The sequence below is a fragment of the Carassius auratus genome, chromosome 10 (genome assembly GCF_003368295.1).
Source record: "Carassius auratus strain Wakin chromosome 10, ASM336829v1, whole genome shotgun sequence".
Taxonomy (NCBI): domain Eukaryota; kingdom Metazoa; phylum Chordata; class Actinopteri; order Cypriniformes; family Cyprinidae; genus Carassius; species Carassius auratus.
The window spans coordinates 21246269-21263377 of NC_039252.1; the positions used below are offsets into that span (position 1 = coordinate 21246269).

Consider the following 17109-nt stretch of genomic DNA (forward strand, 5'->3'; position numbering starts at 1 on the left):
ACAATTAAATTATATCGATACAAAAACGCCCACTAACACTAGTGTTTAGGTCTCTACTGAGCAAAAATGGGCGTTTATGACTTTGTGGGTGTTTTCAAACCGCTGGGTGTTTCTAAATCATGTAATCAAAATGATCCCCCTTACCCAACCCCACCCCTAAACTTACATCACTATGACGTCAGCCAATCAGGTATCATGGTCTAAAAACACCCCGATTTGTTCTGCAGACCTATACTTGTTTTGAACCAATAGAGACAGAGTGACACACATCATAATCTGAAAACCACACCCACTGTGTGAGTGTGTGTGTGTGTGTGTGTGTGTGTGTGGTTGGGCTGGCCAATCAAACGCTCTCCATTGACTTTCTATTACCGACTTGAAATGACTTGTAACAAAAAACCGAGTAATGCCTAAATGCTGCTATGTGACAATGTGTTGTTATTTTTGCTGTCTTTGTGTACATTACAAATATTATTGTCATCGCTTCATAACATTACAGTTGAACCACTTATGGCAGATGGACTATTCTGACGAGTCGCTGCTGTGTAAGTTTACAGTGTAAGTTACAGTAACTTTTCTTAGCAGTCTGTGCTATGGGACAGTCTCAAGCCTCCCGGTTTTGATCCAAAATATCTTAAATAAATTATCATAAATTGTGTTCCAAAGACGAATAAAGCGTGGAATGAGGGATTTAGTGATTAATGACACTTTGATCACTTTGGGGTGGAGTATACCTTTAACGCTTGTTTTTTGGTCGGTCGACAGCTTATAAAAATGTAGTATCTGTGTAAAGCCCCTTTCACACTGCTCGTCGGACCCGCAATATTTCCGGAACATTGCCGGGTCGCCTTCTGTGTGAAAGCAACCATGTCCCGGGATTGATTACCGCATTGAACCCGGGTCGGGGACCTAGTTACATTGCGGGGTTCGACCCGGGACGAGCGCTGTGTGAACAAAAGCCAGATCTAATTCCGTGTTGAAGTGATGACGCGCGTTATCGCGCAACTCTTTTACCGGCTGTTTTGAAGGAAGATCAACGTTCACGACGAAAACATATGTGCAAACTGTAATGAAGCAGAGATCAGTTAGTTCCTCACTTTCCGTGCTGACGCAGAGATCGTTTGCTTCCTTCAGTGAAAGTATAACGTGCCTAGCGTTTTCAACTGATTCCCGCTCCAGAAGCTTGATTTTTTTGCTTACACTTCCAAACTCGTTAATGTGAATGTTTTTAGGCTTAGTCCACACTGACATTTGTAATGCACTATGGTTTTTGTTAATAATTATTATTCTTTCAGCTCTGCTGCTACTTTGGGCTGGAACAAATAGCAATTCAGGCTACCAACATTATTTGCATGACTAATCATTTTTGTCATTCCAACTGAGATGCACTGTGCTTATCTGTGTAAAGGAGTTCACATGTGAGAGTATTTCTTATGGCAAGCTGTTAATGCTCACCATGGTCTGCCTACTTCATGTGATTGATGCAGTGCTTTCTCTACCAACACTTGCTTCACATTGTGCACTGGAAATGTTTGGTGTTTCATGCTACCAAGCAGTGGTTTGTATGACTAATCGAGCCAGTGTTAGTTCAGTCAGGCCACGGAGGCATAGGCTGCGACCAGCTAATGCAGTGAGCTGTCAAATAGCTCCAATCACTGCCATTCTCCATTTAGACACAGGACATATATAAGTGGCACCACTGCTCGGTAAGCATGCTCAAACGGTTCGCAACAATCCCTCCCTCCCTCTCCATAATAAACATGAGCATATTACTGTGCACCTTCTGGTTGTCGTCTCTTTGTTTCAGATCACTAAGGCTTTCAAGTCCCAGTTTGCATGGACCTCACTGAGGTCCACTGAGAGACACTCATCCTCATAACCAAGCTACAGGATAGACGTCCCACTGCCACATCTACACGATTACCACTGTTCACTTTTAAAGACATTATTTAGTGTCTTAATTGTCATGTATTTCCAAACTGATGGTTTCAGGGGGTTAATGTTTAAGCTCATGTATGTTCAGTTAATTTGGGAGCAAGAACCCCCATAAGGAACCATACCGCCAAAGATAAATTGTGTTCAATAAACTCAAGTAACTTTCCAAAGTGGTCCTGTCTGAAATAACTCTGTTCTTTTTTTTATTTGGATTTGAGTCACCTAACATTGTGCTTGGGGTAAGCAGTTTCAAGATGCTGACACAGAAGTTCATTCTGTCTCTATCTGAAATAGAGTTTGGTTTGGGACCATCGATCCAAGGATGTGTACGTCTGTACCCAGATCGTCAAGAGACTCAAGAAGCTCCCCAGGCTTTCTTTTGGAATAAGGTTTGCCAATACTGTAAGAACTTCTCGAATGCAAGGTGAATGGATGTGTCTCTGGCCTTTTTGTGGTCTAGGGTGTAGGGTTTTAGTTACCTTGATGATTGGCTGATATTAGCTCAATCACACAAACTGTTGGGAGCAGCATTTCTGGCACTCAAACGGTTCTTACACCGATTGAGTGGTTGTCACATTTAGGTCAAGGACAGCTGTGGTCTCATACAAGGATTTATCAGAAAGGCAATCTGTGTTCTTTGAACACAGACCAAGTTCCTTTCGATCAGAGCAGTTCATGTCCTAGGTCACTTGAACTCAGGAATGGAATTACTCTTGAGACAGTGTTTGGAGGCTGGAGAATGGAGATTGCAGCCTCAGGTGATGAGTCTCGTATGGCAGATTTTCGGCCAAGAGGAGGTGATCGTTTGCTTAGAGCATACGCATTGCTCTTTCTGTTTTCCTTGTCTCCTCCGTTGCCTCTGGGTATGGACGTCCTAGCTAAGATTGGCCAGGACCAGTCTTTATGCCATTCTGTTGACCCATTTGCTTCCAAACAGTTCCTTGTAGAGTACTGGTGGTAAAAGTGGAATGTATTTTGTTGGTGGTGCCGTCTGGTCTACTCAGACGTGGTTCTTGGAATTGGGTAGTCTGTTAGCCCGTCCCCTTTGGGAGTTTCCCCTTGTCCAGGACCTGCTGACTTAGGCTCAGGGCATGATTTGGACATCCCCATCTGGATTTTTGGAAGTAATGGGAGTGGCCCCTGAGCGGAGTTGTAATGTGTTCTGGTCTATCGGCAGAGATTACGACACTATTCTTAATTCTAGGGCTCCCTCCACGAGATGCTGTATGCCTTTAAATTGAATCTTTTTGCTTCCTGGTCTAAGCAACACAATCTGGACCCAGTCCATTGCACTGTAGGGAACTGCATCTCTTAAGGTTTATGTGGCAACCATACAGGGGCATAGCCATCTTTTCAGAAGTGAGGGGGACAAAAATTACACACACACACATATATATATAGTGGGATTTATTAGCTCTGTCAAATAAAAGCCAGTAAAGGTTTCAGTTTATGTGTATGCCTGCATTATTTTGACAGACCCATTTTCAGGAGACGGAAGTTTCCTCCAATGGTTTACAGCCCCTCTTACAATATATATATATATATATATATATATATATATATATATATATATATATATATATATATATATATTTGTTCTTTGTTAAATAAATAGAAATTAATGCTTTATTTAGCAAGGATTCTTTAAATTGATCAAAAGTGACGATAAAGACACCATTTTACAAGAGATTTCTATTTCAGATCAATGCTGCTCTTCTGAACTGTCTACTCATCAAAGAAACTTGAAAAAATTCTACTCAGCTGTTTTCAGCATTATCATAATACAAGTTTTTTTCTTTTCTTTTCTTTTTTTAGCAGCTAATCAGAATATCAGAATTATTTCTGAAGGATCGTGTGACTGGAGTAATGATGCAAAAAAAATCAGCTTTGGAATCTCAATAAATAACATTTTAAAATATATTAAAATAGAAAACAGCTGTTTTAAATAGGCTAGTAAAAATATTTCAAAATTTCACTGATTTGCAGTATCTGGATCAAATTAATGCAGGCGAGACTTCTTTAAAAAACATTAACAAGCTTACTGTTCAAAAACTTTTGACTGGTAGTGGATACTATAGGCAACTGTAATTTTTCTATAATTTCTAGCTTTTAAGGGGCTTAGAAATCTATAACTAATGGACAATAACAAATAATAATGATTTGTTTTTATACTACAAACACTTTTTATCTCCTAATAAGGCAGAATCGTTTCTATACTGTAATATATGCTATGTCAATTAGCACTGAATTGTTCATATACTTTATTTATCACCTGCTGGAGATTTTTTTGGACTTGGAAAAAAACGAAAACAGCTGTTTCATACAGCGATAGCTGGACGCTGTTGCCCATATTAGGAATTTCCTGTTATGAATTTCTGCTTGAGGATGCCTTCCGGCTTCGAGTATGAATGAAACACACACACACACACACACATTGCAGGAGAGTTTAGCGCTCAGTGATGTTCATTTCGCCTTCTCGGTCCGAAAAAACATCAGGTCAATCGCAGACAATCCTGTATCTTTGAGTTTAAATCTATATTTATTCACACCAGCTCTTGAAAACCTCTATACGAACACACTTGTCTGAAAAAGTGCGGGAGACGAAGTTCCGTGATGATAAAAGTGGGGGGGACACGTCCCCCATGTCCCCCGTGTAATCTACGCCCCTGCCATATCTGCTGAGAATTACCCATAAGAGTTTCCTGTTTAATGCAGGGGTCGAGATTCGTTAGGACTTTCCACCATGCACAGATTCCTTTTTGGGACTTATCTTTCATTTGGAAGGCCTGGCAAGCCATCCTTTTGAGCCGTTTATGTCTGTGCCAGATAACTTTTGATCCTTAAAGGGGTCATATGGTGCAAATGCTCGTGGTGCATAAAGAAGATCTGTAAAGTTGTAAAGACTAAAGTCTCAAACCCAAAGAGATATTCTTTATAAATGTTAAGACTCGTCCACGCCCCCCTAAAATGCCTCTTTTAAACACACCCCCACATGTCTACGTCATGATGTGGGAAGATTTGCATAACACCACAAAAATGTTCATGCAAGGAAAGAAGATGTAACTTTTATTCTCGCTGCAATGTTGTAGCCGGTAGCGCCATGTTGTAGAGATGCGGTTTCGTTGTGAAAGCAAAAAATACTTTGTTTGGCCTTCCAAAAGAGGAAACAACTAGAAATCAGTGGTTAAGTTGTATTTACAACTCTGTTCCAAAACAGATCATCACAAATATTCAGATGTGTGCAGCACATTTTATGGAGGACTGTTTCCTGATCCTGGGAGAGAAGACTACAATGCCGGCGATTCTGACTCACAGTCTGTAAGTACGTTTACACATGTAAATGATTTGCCACTGATAATTCAAATGTGAGTTTTGAACAGTGTTGCACAATAGCGCTTGTTGTTTGTTGTTTCTCCGATCACAAATGCAGACATGGTTTTATGTTTACATGGCGTGATGCAACGCAACACATCAAAACACATTATAAGTCATAAGTCATAATAATTCAGTAATTATGTCCCCACTGGATGCAACAAATGGCTAATTTGTAATGGGTTTTATTGTTTTTGTCTTGTGGTGCCAGTGTTTGGACTGGGACACGCATCACAATACGGCAAGGGGCGTAACATTTCCTTCACACGCTTGAGGAATACGGCTGATCACAAAGTCCTGGATAGATAGCCAATCAGAGCACACCTCGCATTTCAGATCGATGAGCTTTGTAAAAAAAAACACACGTTTCAGAGAGGCAGGGCATAGAGGAGAAACAATAATGTACAGTGTGTGGAAAATAAAGTGTTTTTTTAAACCTTAATCCGCATAAACAAATTTAATTACACTAAATACACAAAATAATGTTCTTTTTAGCAACACCTTATGATTCTTTTAAGAGAATCAGAGAACTGGGCATCTGCAGGCTCTTATCCGCTCCTCTTGTGTGGAATTGTTTCTGGGGCTGGTTTAAGTTTTACTGTTGCCTAGGCCTGTATTAATCCTGACTCTGTTCTGCTTTCAGCAAGCGGTTGGAGGTTTTTTCCCTTGCTGATGTGGGGTCAGATAGTGATGTGCAACTTCTGAGTCTTGCCCGTTGAGGGCATTGAAGATCTATAAGTTGATCGCACAGCCCAGTGGCATGGCTCTACCAGTTGTTGGTGTGTTTTGGTAAGAGCAACGGGTCTCCTGTCACCAAACAGAGAATGTCACATTGATAGAGGAGGCTATATCTCTGCCTTATGAGGCGCATCTAGGGGTGTGTGCTCATTCTACAAGAGTAATGGCTTTTTCTCAAGCTATCTTTAAGGGCCTTCGATGAATCTTCGATGGAATGTCTGTGTTGCGGTGAGTTTAATCAAGTTATTCTGTCTGGATGTGAGGCGGCTCCTGGCTTCCGGGTCTCTTACGCTTGAGTAGACTCTTTCCTCGGTCTTCCAGCTATCTTAGGCATGTCAGGCGTTATAGTATTGCATTCCCATAGCGATGATGCCATTGCAGCATTGAAGTGAAACTATGAAAGGGAACTTCTTGGTTACGTTTGAAACCTTGGTTCAATGAGAGTGACGTATGCTCTGGGCGGCGCTAAGCGCTATTAGCCAATACATTGGCGTGATTGTATAAGGGCTTCAGACCTTTGTCACACCGCAGGTGTTTCCAATAGCAATGATGCCATCACAGCATCTCGTTCCCCATTTAGGGAACAAAGGGTACATTCATAACCAAGAGGTTTTGGTTGGAAGTTTTTAATGAATCAGCGAGTGTCTCACAGAATTAATCTTTCGAATCATTCTAGTCAATGGGATGGTTCTAAATCCCCACCAGTAGCGCACAAGCATTTTAGAGTCAACATTTTATGTATAATTTCAGTCACATATTTTAATACCTGAAACAATGTCATGGAAAATATAAATTTGGCTATTAATGACATGAAAGTGGAATTATATTATGAGAAATCTAAAAAAAATATATATTTAACAAAGGTGAAAAGATGTACAGACCAGACAGGTTTACCACAGAAGATGTTTATTTTTCAAAGGAATCATGATAAATTGGAGATGGTGCATTTGTCATGCTTATAGGAATAGCTTGAGTAAACACATACAGGGCATATAAATCAATATCTCAATGCACCCATCTTAAACCAACAACTACAGGTGATATAAAAGATGTCGGAACCTATTTACATATACAGATTGTCTGATATACATTTCGTGAAATAATATAAATAATTAAATGTTTTAAGACTGGAAAATTTATCCTTAGTGCTATATTAAAACCTAAATTACATAAAACGTTCATATATGTTCAATCCTTAAGGTAGACAAAAGGTTGCATGGATCAGTGAAAAATCTCTTCAACATACAGCAAAGATTGCAATTTAAGGTGCTCTGAAAAGGCCTTCAGAGACAAATATGCTTTAATACTGCAAATGTTTTGATACTTAACCTTGTTCAAGATGTAATAGCTTATTGGTATAGCTCTTTTAAAAGTAGAAAATTGCTCAGATATTTAGTATTCCACTCAGTGCTCTTGTTTTGTCCAAATCCAAATCACACCCACACACACACACACACACACACACACACACACACACACATGCACTCACATTACTAAAAATAAAATAAAAACTGGGATAGAACAGCAAACCAAAAACAACATTTGCCATGTCTGCTGTGAATAAAGCAGCCGTCTTTGCCATGGAAACAGTCATACAGCATCACATGGACTGTACAAAAGTGTGAAAACAACTTTTAGTGTTGCCAAATATTTTAACTTGGAGCCTGGTATTAGATATCAGGCTCAGGTGAAGTGACCCTTTTAACGGAGTGCTCGACACATGCATTCATATCTGTGTGCTGTGTTTGACATACAAATACATCTGTTAGCTTATCTACTGAAAATCTTTCAGTGTGATGATGTTAAAGTGTTATGTGTCCGCTTGTGTAAAAGTGCAGACATGTTGAAATCAGCAGGTTTTGCTCAGGGGGGCGTTCACAGGTCCTGTTCGTGCATCTGCTGCTGCATTTTTTGAAGCATCTCCTGCATCCTCCGCAACTGTGAGGGACAAAGTCAGTGATATTAGGCAGATTCAGCATTTAGGGTTGCAAACGAGGCCTACAATTAACACTAGACAAGCACCAAAGGTGAATAAAAACCGGCGTTGGTGAGTATATGAAACCCGAGAATGCAATATGGTTTATCGCAATTATCAGTTTGCAAAGCTTGTGTTGCAATTATATAAATAAGTATTAGATCCTGATTGCAAATGTCTCTAAAACACTAGTTTTGTGCTCAATGCCACATTTATAAAGTAAAAGCTAAGAACTGAAATGACTTTATTAAGAAGGACAGCTGACTGACCTCTTCATCCTTCATCTTTATCAGCTTTTCTGTCTCTACGTCCGGGGTGGAAAGTGGTATTGGGATGGGGCTCTCCACACGATTATCCTGGCTAAGTTTGCTGGTGGAAACAGAACATCTCATAAGCGATAAAGTCAATGGCACAGTATCTTTTTCTATGATATTAAGAAAAGCAGTGTGACTTACCTTGTCATTTGCTGTATGCACTGTGCCCTGTAGTTTTCATAATGCACGTCACACGTGATGTCTTTCAGGTCGTGCATGTGTGAGCGAATCAACATGTTCCTCAGCTTGACAAAATCACAATGGGACTGATTCTCCACTGTGATAAAAAAAAAAAAAAAATTTGCACACAAATCTTTCAAAACCTTTTAATACATTTAAGGTTAGCTGGCACATGGTTGGGTAAAACTTGTCTGCACAGAGTCAGTCTCATGCAAAACATAGATATTCAAGTCCAGATCCGTACTGACCTTCCACAATGCCCCATGGGTAAAGTCTGCCTCTCACCCGCTGACCTTTGACCTCAACTATCGTGTTGCTCCCAATCACAGCAAATGGAGTGCTCTCCTGAAACACATAATTTTTGCGTTAAAATTGTAATGTTTTTAGAGATTAGATAAGTTAGTGAAGTTCTCTAAGAAGAGTTGTTTACAGTCGTCTTTCCAAAGATGGCGATTTATTCTATTGTTCAGGTGAATTTTACTTTAAATGGAATTGTATTTTATTTACTTACATTATTTTATTTACTTAAATTGTTAATATTTTTTTATTTAACATTTTCCATTAGTTATTTAACAGTTATTTTTTTGAAGACTCCATTGCTGGGGAGAATTTTTTTTGTTAGGTTGTTATTTTGTTCTGTTTTGTACTTTAAGGCGGGCGTACATTATTGTATAAATATAAAATATTGATATTGTTTAGGTGGCCACAAATGTCTATAATGACGTGGGTATTACAACGTGGTTTTATTACAATTACAAACATGGTTTATGAGGACACCTCCTGTGCCCTCGTAATGACTTAAAAAATACTAATCGGTGTTTAATTGACATTTTAAACATGCATTTTTGATGGATAGAGGTAGTGTATGGGGATATAATATACAGTTTGTACAGTATAGAAAACCATTACGTCTATGGAGAGTCCCCGTAAACTTCATATGCGTGTGTGTGTGAGAGAGAGCGAGAGAGATAATTAAAACGCATGGTACACACGCTGCTAGAAACATCATACAGCACTCGTTGTTCCTTCCAGAGTTCAGCGAGTTTATCCTCCTGGTAAATAGTCCACATTCGCTTGTTCAACCGCACACATGTCACAAATTCAAACCGATAGCTCACAAATTTTTTAGACATGTTTAAAAATGATCGGGAGGTCGGGAAGTGCTCGTAAGCCACTCTGCTCGGCTCGTAATTCCTCGCACATGATACTAGCCGCGACCATACGAGCATACATGATTTCCACACGACTGAAAAAAACTCGTATGACAGCAAAAATCGCAGTGTACGCCCGCCTTAGTCAAGTTCTCCAAGATGATTTAAAAGTGTACATTCATAACTAAGCTGGTTGTTTTTTTTGTGTGTGTGTGATAATGATGGACTCCCTTTTCAGGTAAAATATATATTTTATATATATTTCATTATTTTATTTTATTATTATTATTATTTATTTGATTGTTTTTTTTATATTATTTATTATTTTCTTTATAGTTTCTGCAGGAAAAGTTAAGCTTACAGTAGATTTTCAAAACATTGTGATTGATTATTTTATACATTTTTATTTTTATTTATAATTGTGTATTTTATTTTTGCTTAAAAATTCTATTACTATTATTATTTGTGAAATTTTCTGGAAAATGTGCCAGAGGAGTAGTTACAGCATATACCAACAGTCAAAGCTAAAACCCCTTAATGGAGGCGGCGTATTTGGTTTTGGATGAGTGACTTTAATTCTTCATCAAACTCCTAATGGTTTTAATCTGGCATGGACCCTGTGAACCCGACACCAGCCTTGGATGGAGCAGTGAACATCACTTTTCTTGTCTCGAGTCATTAATTACTCCAGCATTGGTTTATGAGGCATGATACTGACCTTTAGCTCTCGGTCCTGTTGCTTGAACTCCTCGTCCTCATTGGAATCACAGTCTGGGAACTGGTACACTTTGATTCCGAACTTCTCGATCTCCTCCCTCACCTTGAATAGAAGGATGAAAAACACTGGTTACGTCAGAAGCCCTGAGACATGGAGCGAGGACGTGGCGTGATTGTGAATATGAACAGAAACATGCTGATCTGCTTTACCTTGTCCTTCATCTTCCTCATCTCTGCTGGCGTCAGACAGTCAGCCTTGGAAATGAGTGGAACCACATTCACCTTGTCCTGCAGTGCTTTCATAAACTCCACGTCCACGGGCCGCAGCCTGAGGGGAAGAAGAGAGAGAGTGGGCTTATCCCATCTGAGTACTTACTTTGCTTTAAAAAAAAAGAGACATTTTGAGTCTAGAGGCCATATAACAATAAGATTTTTTATTCACTCATAACCAAGTTTTATGAAATGCACACAAGTATTACTATTAAAGTATTTATTTTAAATGTTCTTGAAAGAAGTCTCTTCTGCTCACCAATGCTGCATTTATTTAATAAAAAATACAAAAAAAAAACTGTAATATTTTGAAATATTATTAAAATGTAAAAAGTTTTCTTAATATATTTTAAAACAGTTAATCATTTTTTTTCCTGTGATGTGCAGCTGTATTTTCAGCATCATTACTCCAGTCTTCAGTGTCACATGATCCTTCAGAAATCATTCTAATGTACTGATTTGCTGATTAAGAAGCATTTTTATTACTATCAATGTTGACATTTCGCTGCTTAATATATGAATAGAAAGATCAAAAGAACAGAATATATTACAAAAGGATTTTTTTTTTTACAATTATAAAATGTCTTTCCTGTCACTTTTGCATCTCAATTTAATGCATCTCCTCTGAATAAAATCTAAATCTAACTAACCCTAAGCTTTTGAATGGGATTGTATCCTTTAATTTTAAAATTATTATGCTCATTCATAATAGTATTTAAAGTACTCAGAAACCATTTATCAAGAAATAACTTTAAATAAGTTAAAATAGTTTAAATAGTTTTTGTTTTGTCTGTTTTTTTACTATTATTGAATAATATTTTTAGTGCTGGCAAATGATAATTCACGATTAATTGCATCCAAAATAAAAGTTTTTGTTTACATAATATATATATTAAATGTACATTTTATGCATTTAGCAGATGCTTTTATCCAAAGTGACTTACAGTGCATTCAGGCTATCAATTTTTACATATCATGTGTTCCCGGGGAATCGAACCCCCAACCTTGCGCTTGCTTGCTAGGGCAGTGCTCTACCAGTTGAGCTACAGGTGCTGTGTATATTTATGTTTATATAAATACAAACACATGCATGTATATATTTAAGAAAAATATGTTAATATATAAAAAATATGTTAATATATTAAATATATTTATATATAATATAAAATATAATATAAATGCATATGCATGTAAAATTCTCAAAATATATACTGTATGTGTGTGTGTATTTATATATACATAATAAATATATACAGTACACAAACATATATTTTGGATGCGATTAATCGCGATGTGCGGTTGACAGCACTAATAGTTTTTTATCCTTTTAATAATTATTTCGAAACAATTTTATTTTGCCAAATTTAACATGTATTTACATTTTTCATGTATTTTATTTTCATTTATGCATTTGGCAGATGCTTTTATCCAAAGCAACTTACACAGCATTTAATGTATTTTTTTAAGGTATTTTTATATCTTTCTTTTTTCAGTTTGTGCATCCCCTGAGAATCAAACCCATATCCCTTAGTGTTTGAGTGCTTTTATCTGAACATAATTTATTCAGCTGGATTACCCATGTCCAAACGGAGGGATGAAGTACAAGCAGCAGTGGACACGGTTATCCTGGATGTTCTTCCTGTTCAAGCCACTTTCATCCCGAAAATACTGTTCAAACTGCTGGTCAATGTGGTCAGTAATGGCCTTCCAGCTGAGGATTGAGACAAAACATCCTGTTAACAGAAAACTGCCCGATAATTAACAAATCTGAGCTAAGCTTGAAGTACTTACCTCTTTGTATTATTGACAGCATCTCCAAAACCTGGTGTGTCTATAATAGTTAGCTTCAGCTTAACGCCCTTCTCCTCGATGTCAACCGTGTGTTTGATGATCTCCACGGTCTGACTGATGCGCTCTAAAAACAAAATGTGTCTTTTAAATGGCATAATTTAAACTGCAGTAAGTTTGTGTGTATGGGAGCAGAAATACTGTATACCTTCAGCGTTGAGTAGTTTTCTGTCCTTGTACAGATCAGTGAGGAACAAGCTGTTGACCAGGGTGGACTTTCCGAGACCAGACTCCCCTAAAAAACAACGAGTCAATGTAAACATGCAGAAATGCAGTTTTTGATCATGTGGTCAAGGAACGATTCAGTCCCCCATCTTTATCTGTCCTCTTTCCATTATACGAAAAAAATAAAAAAATAAAATAAAAACACATTTTATATCCCAGGGTTATTATAGTTAAATCACAATAAAATTAAAACCAATAAAAACACATTTTCATCACTTGACAAAACATTTGTTAATAAAAACAAAATACTAAAAATAAAATTTAAAAAACTTTCTATTTCAGTTACATTTCTCATTTTAAGTTAGTTTAACTTTATGTTCTATAAACGTATTTAAAAATATATATAAACCTACATATAAAAAAGAAAGAAAGAAAAAAACACTTAATATGACAAAACTGAAAATCAATAAAAATTACTTACATTTTTATCTAAAAATGGAATACATAAAAATGAAAAATATTTATTAATAATATTTTTATTATAATAATATTATTATTAATAAACACTAATATTTTCTCAATTCTACTAAAATAACACTGTTACCTGCTGTTTTTGGTAATAATCAGTGTCATTTATTTTATATACTATCATAGTATTTATTAATATTTTGAGTATTCTATGGAGTAATTTTTTTTAATGTTTCAATTTAACTTTGAAAATGTATATTTAGTTCAGTTTTAGTTTTAGTAATTTAATACTATGGGCCCTATCTTGCACCCAGCGCAATTGACTTTGTACACCGACGCATGTGTCATTCCTATTTTGCACCCGCGCAAAGCGCGCTTTTCCCTCCACAGAAGCACGTCGCTAAACTAGTGAATGAACTTGCGCTCCCTGGGCGGTTCAGCGCAAAAAAGGAGGCGTGTTCCGGCGCAAACAATCCCTGGTGCTATTTTGCTTTTCCATTAAACAATTGCGCCACTGACCAGAAAAAACCTAGTCTAAAGTCAGTGGCGCGTTGCGCGTTGTTCATTATGCTATTTTAAGGGCGCATGCTTGACCATAATGTATAGCGTGCACAACGCGCATACACTTTGCTCATGTAATCTACACAGATGCAACAGTTATTTTTGCAAATCATAAATTGTTACACTAAAAAAATATTAACACATGAGATGACGGAAATCATTGTGGTGTGCCACGAAGATGTGAAAAAATAGGCATAAATCTAGCTTACAAATTATTCAGGCTAATTATTCTCCCATCCCCATACAACACAACTTCTCTGTCTTTCACTGCTCTTACAAGAACATCAGTCTCCTCGGCTGTGAACCGCTCCTGGCGTGCGCCTGGTAAATACGCCATAATAATAGCAATCCATAATGGAGCTTGCGCACCTGCTTTTAAAGGGAATGTTGGATGACGCTCTGATTGGTTTATTTCACGTTGCGCCCAAACCACACCTATGAATAATGAAGCTACTTCAGACCAACCCACTTTAGATTTGCGCCGGGCGCAAGGGCCATTTATCCCGCCGGGAAAATAGCAACAGCGCCGAGACCCGCCCACAAACTTACTTGCGTTTCGCGCTTTGACACTTGCGTTTCAGATCGTTAAAATAGGGCCCTTTAACTTAATGTAATTCAGTTACCTGCCAAAGGAATATTTTTTAATTTAATTTAAGTTTTTATTTTATTTTAAGTTTTTCATTTAATATTTATATTTTATTTAATTTTTATTTTAATTAAATCGGATACTCCATCCAAAAATAAAAATTCTATAAAAGTCATAGTTTACTCATCCTCATGTTGTTCCAAACCTGTAGGCCTTTCTTTCTTCTGCATGTGGAATACTAAAACTTTTTTTTTTTTGAAGAATGTTAATAACTAAACAGTTTTGGATTCCATTGACATTCCATTGTTTGGTCACCAACATTCTTTAAAAGATTTTCTTTATTTTTGCCCTACAGAAGACAGAAAATCATGAAAACATATAGAAAAGCATGGAACAACTTGAGTAAATGACAATAAAATAATAATCTTTAAAATATACAATATTTAATAGTTTTAAAACGAGTTTGGATTAAAAACAACACTGGTGATAAGAACCTCACCTGCCACCATGAGTGTGAAATCAAAGCCTTTTTTGACCGACTTCCTGTGAACCTGATTCGGGAGGGTGGCAAAGCCAACATACTCTTTTTCCTAAAACAATGGCATATAATGACATCATTTAATAGCGCAATGCTAATGCTACCACATTAATTTACACATCAAAACAACTGTACAGTATGCAAAAATGGACATCAGCAAAGCAAATCACGTGATAGCTGCAGGATAAACATGAATCCAAGCACCCAACCCCCAGCCTGATACACGCCACGCTCACATCTTTACTAGGGCAATCCCAGAATTCCTGCCATGTTTCATTGTGCTTAGAGAGTCTGTGCGGGAGCGGCCAGTGCCGAAGGCCTCACGGTCCATATTTACAATATTACATAATTTATCCTATTATATAAAACCTCTCTGCTGTCATATAGAATCATAATGCTTGGTTTGCATCACAGATATGCAAAATTAGCCCTGTTTATTGGTCCAATGCATCTTAAATGGCAGCAGAATATGCAAATGTGTTTTACATACCATGCAGGATCTGTGTTTGTATGAAACACAAATACAGTGAGACTAACTAGTGTTTGTTTTTGAGAAAGCATTATATTATATTACAAAGAAAAAAAATAGATTCTCCCACTTGGCTTCATCTCCAGGATTGCTCGGCCTGTCTGGGAATCAGGGAAAGAGGTTTATCCTCACCCAGAGGCATGGATACTGGATTTTGCTTTCATGCACAACTGACAACAGTCTCAGTCACTGGAAGCTGTGTGCTTGTATTCGTGGGCGTTCACAGAGAAACAAGACAAGAAATGAACTGAATGTTTCCTAGCAGACAGAGGCATTAGTGTTATTTTCATCAGTCGCCCAGGCTGACTGACAGTTCGCCAAGTGCACATTTAGACATTTACCAGTGCACAGAGCAGACCACATGAGTATCAAAATTGTTCAAGATTTAAAAGGACTATGAAATCTGAGAAATATCGCAAAAAAGTGCAGCATTTCTTTTTAAAATAGGCATATAATAAATCAACTAGGATATTTATAATTTTAAAATACTATATGGGAAATGTAATCCCAAAAATGTAAAGAAAAAAATACAAAATTATAGTTTGCATGAAGTAAATGAACCCTAATTTTGGAACTAGAGAGATTTTTGCATTATGAAATTTAATCAAATTTCTCCCCTAATGCTTATTACGGTAATGCATGAAGAAAAAAAGGTGTCACAATGCAAACAAACATTCAAATTCATTTTCTTTCTGCCAAATAACATTTAGATTTTGAGGTACAATGTCTTTACGATTCATGCATATAATTAAAATAATTATGTAATTCCATTCAGTGAATTTTAATGAGCATGTTAGGACTAGTGGCTGGTGGTATCAGCATCTTTTTCATTGTCCTCAAATGATGCAATGCATGCAGTTCTCCTGCTTGGTTTACAGTGAGGTCAAACTGAGATTGAGATCAAATATGGGACACTGAAAGCTGGCAGTGAGGATTAGTTTCATGCATTGAAAATGGACAGCATCTATTAATTTTGATGGATAGGTAATCTGCAACTTAAATATCAGACCCAGTATACACAATATAATACTTTGGTGTTCATTGTTACTCTCACAACAGATGTAAGTGAGGCAGGAAAAGTCATATGAGCAACATGGCTCTATTCATAGCAAGCTGGCCCACTGTCCCAGAAACATGCAGCATGCGCGCAGATGTGAATCGACCTATGGCAAACACACAGATACGCAGCGCATTATTTAAGCTGATAATTGCAGAATAAAAAGTAGTCTTACATCTGCATCTTCTGTTGTGTGATGCGAGACGCCCGCAGCAGGTGAAGGATGCAGACGCCCATGGAGGCGTAAAGAAATCCAGAGCGATTGATGCAAACAGACAAATTATTAAATATTGCAGTTATTTCAGTCACATACCGGTAACACTTCACTTATCTTACCTGATTTCACCGCCCTGCTCTTGTACCTCGCGCTGCTCGTCATCCTGGCTGCTTTCAGAACGCCAAATCGCACATCGCACTATGGAGAAGGCGTGTTCATTAATATTCATTAGCCCAGCCTTCTCCATTGGACGCTCACCGAGGAATGTCTACGCATTGGATGGCAGCCGGATAAGGGAAGCCTTACTTAATTAATATTCATGAAATGAGGTTTCGCCATAGTAGGATTTTTATATTGGTTTGGAGAACAGCGAGATAGATAGATAGATAGATAGATAGATAGATAGATAGATAGATAGATAGATAGATAGATAGATAGATAGATAGATAGATAGATAGATAGATAGATGTGATTAATTAAACAGAAAA

At 37.4% G+C, this 17109-nt stretch overlaps 1 protein-coding gene across 1 annotated transcript; it reads right to left on the reverse strand.

Moving 5' to 3' along the window:
- Window positions 1-6944: 6944 nt before the first annotated feature.
- Window positions 6945-16832, reverse strand: septin5b (septin 5b). The gene is made up of 12 exons (XM_026274402.1): window positions 16741-16832; window positions 16580-16590; window positions 14780-14870; window positions 12649-12735; window positions 12444-12567; window positions 12229-12363; window positions 10593-10710; window positions 10384-10485; window positions 8763-8859; window positions 8476-8611; window positions 8290-8389; window positions 6945-7983 (listed from the first exon to the last, which is right to left on the reverse strand). The coding sequence occupies exons 1-12, from the start codon at window positions 16781-16783 to the stop codon at window positions 7921-7923; spliced, it is 1107 nt and encodes a 368-aa protein (XP_026130187.1). The 5' UTR covers window positions 16784-16832; the 3' UTR covers window positions 6945-7920.
- Window positions 16833-17109: the final 277 nt, after the last annotated feature.

Coding starts and splice junctions, on each gene's coding strand:
- septin5b (XM_026274402.1), bottom strand. CDS start 16,783: ATGACGAGCAGCGCGAGGTACAAGAGCAGGGCGGTGAAATCAG. Junction 12,736..14,779: donor TTTCACACTCATGGTGGCAG/GTGAGGTTCTTA, acceptor GTTGTTTTTTAG/GGGAGTCTGGTCTCGGAAAG. Junction 10,486..10,592: donor TGAGGAAGATGAAGGACAAG/GTAAAGCAGATC, acceptor CTTCTATTCAAG/GTGAGGGAGGAGATCGAGAA.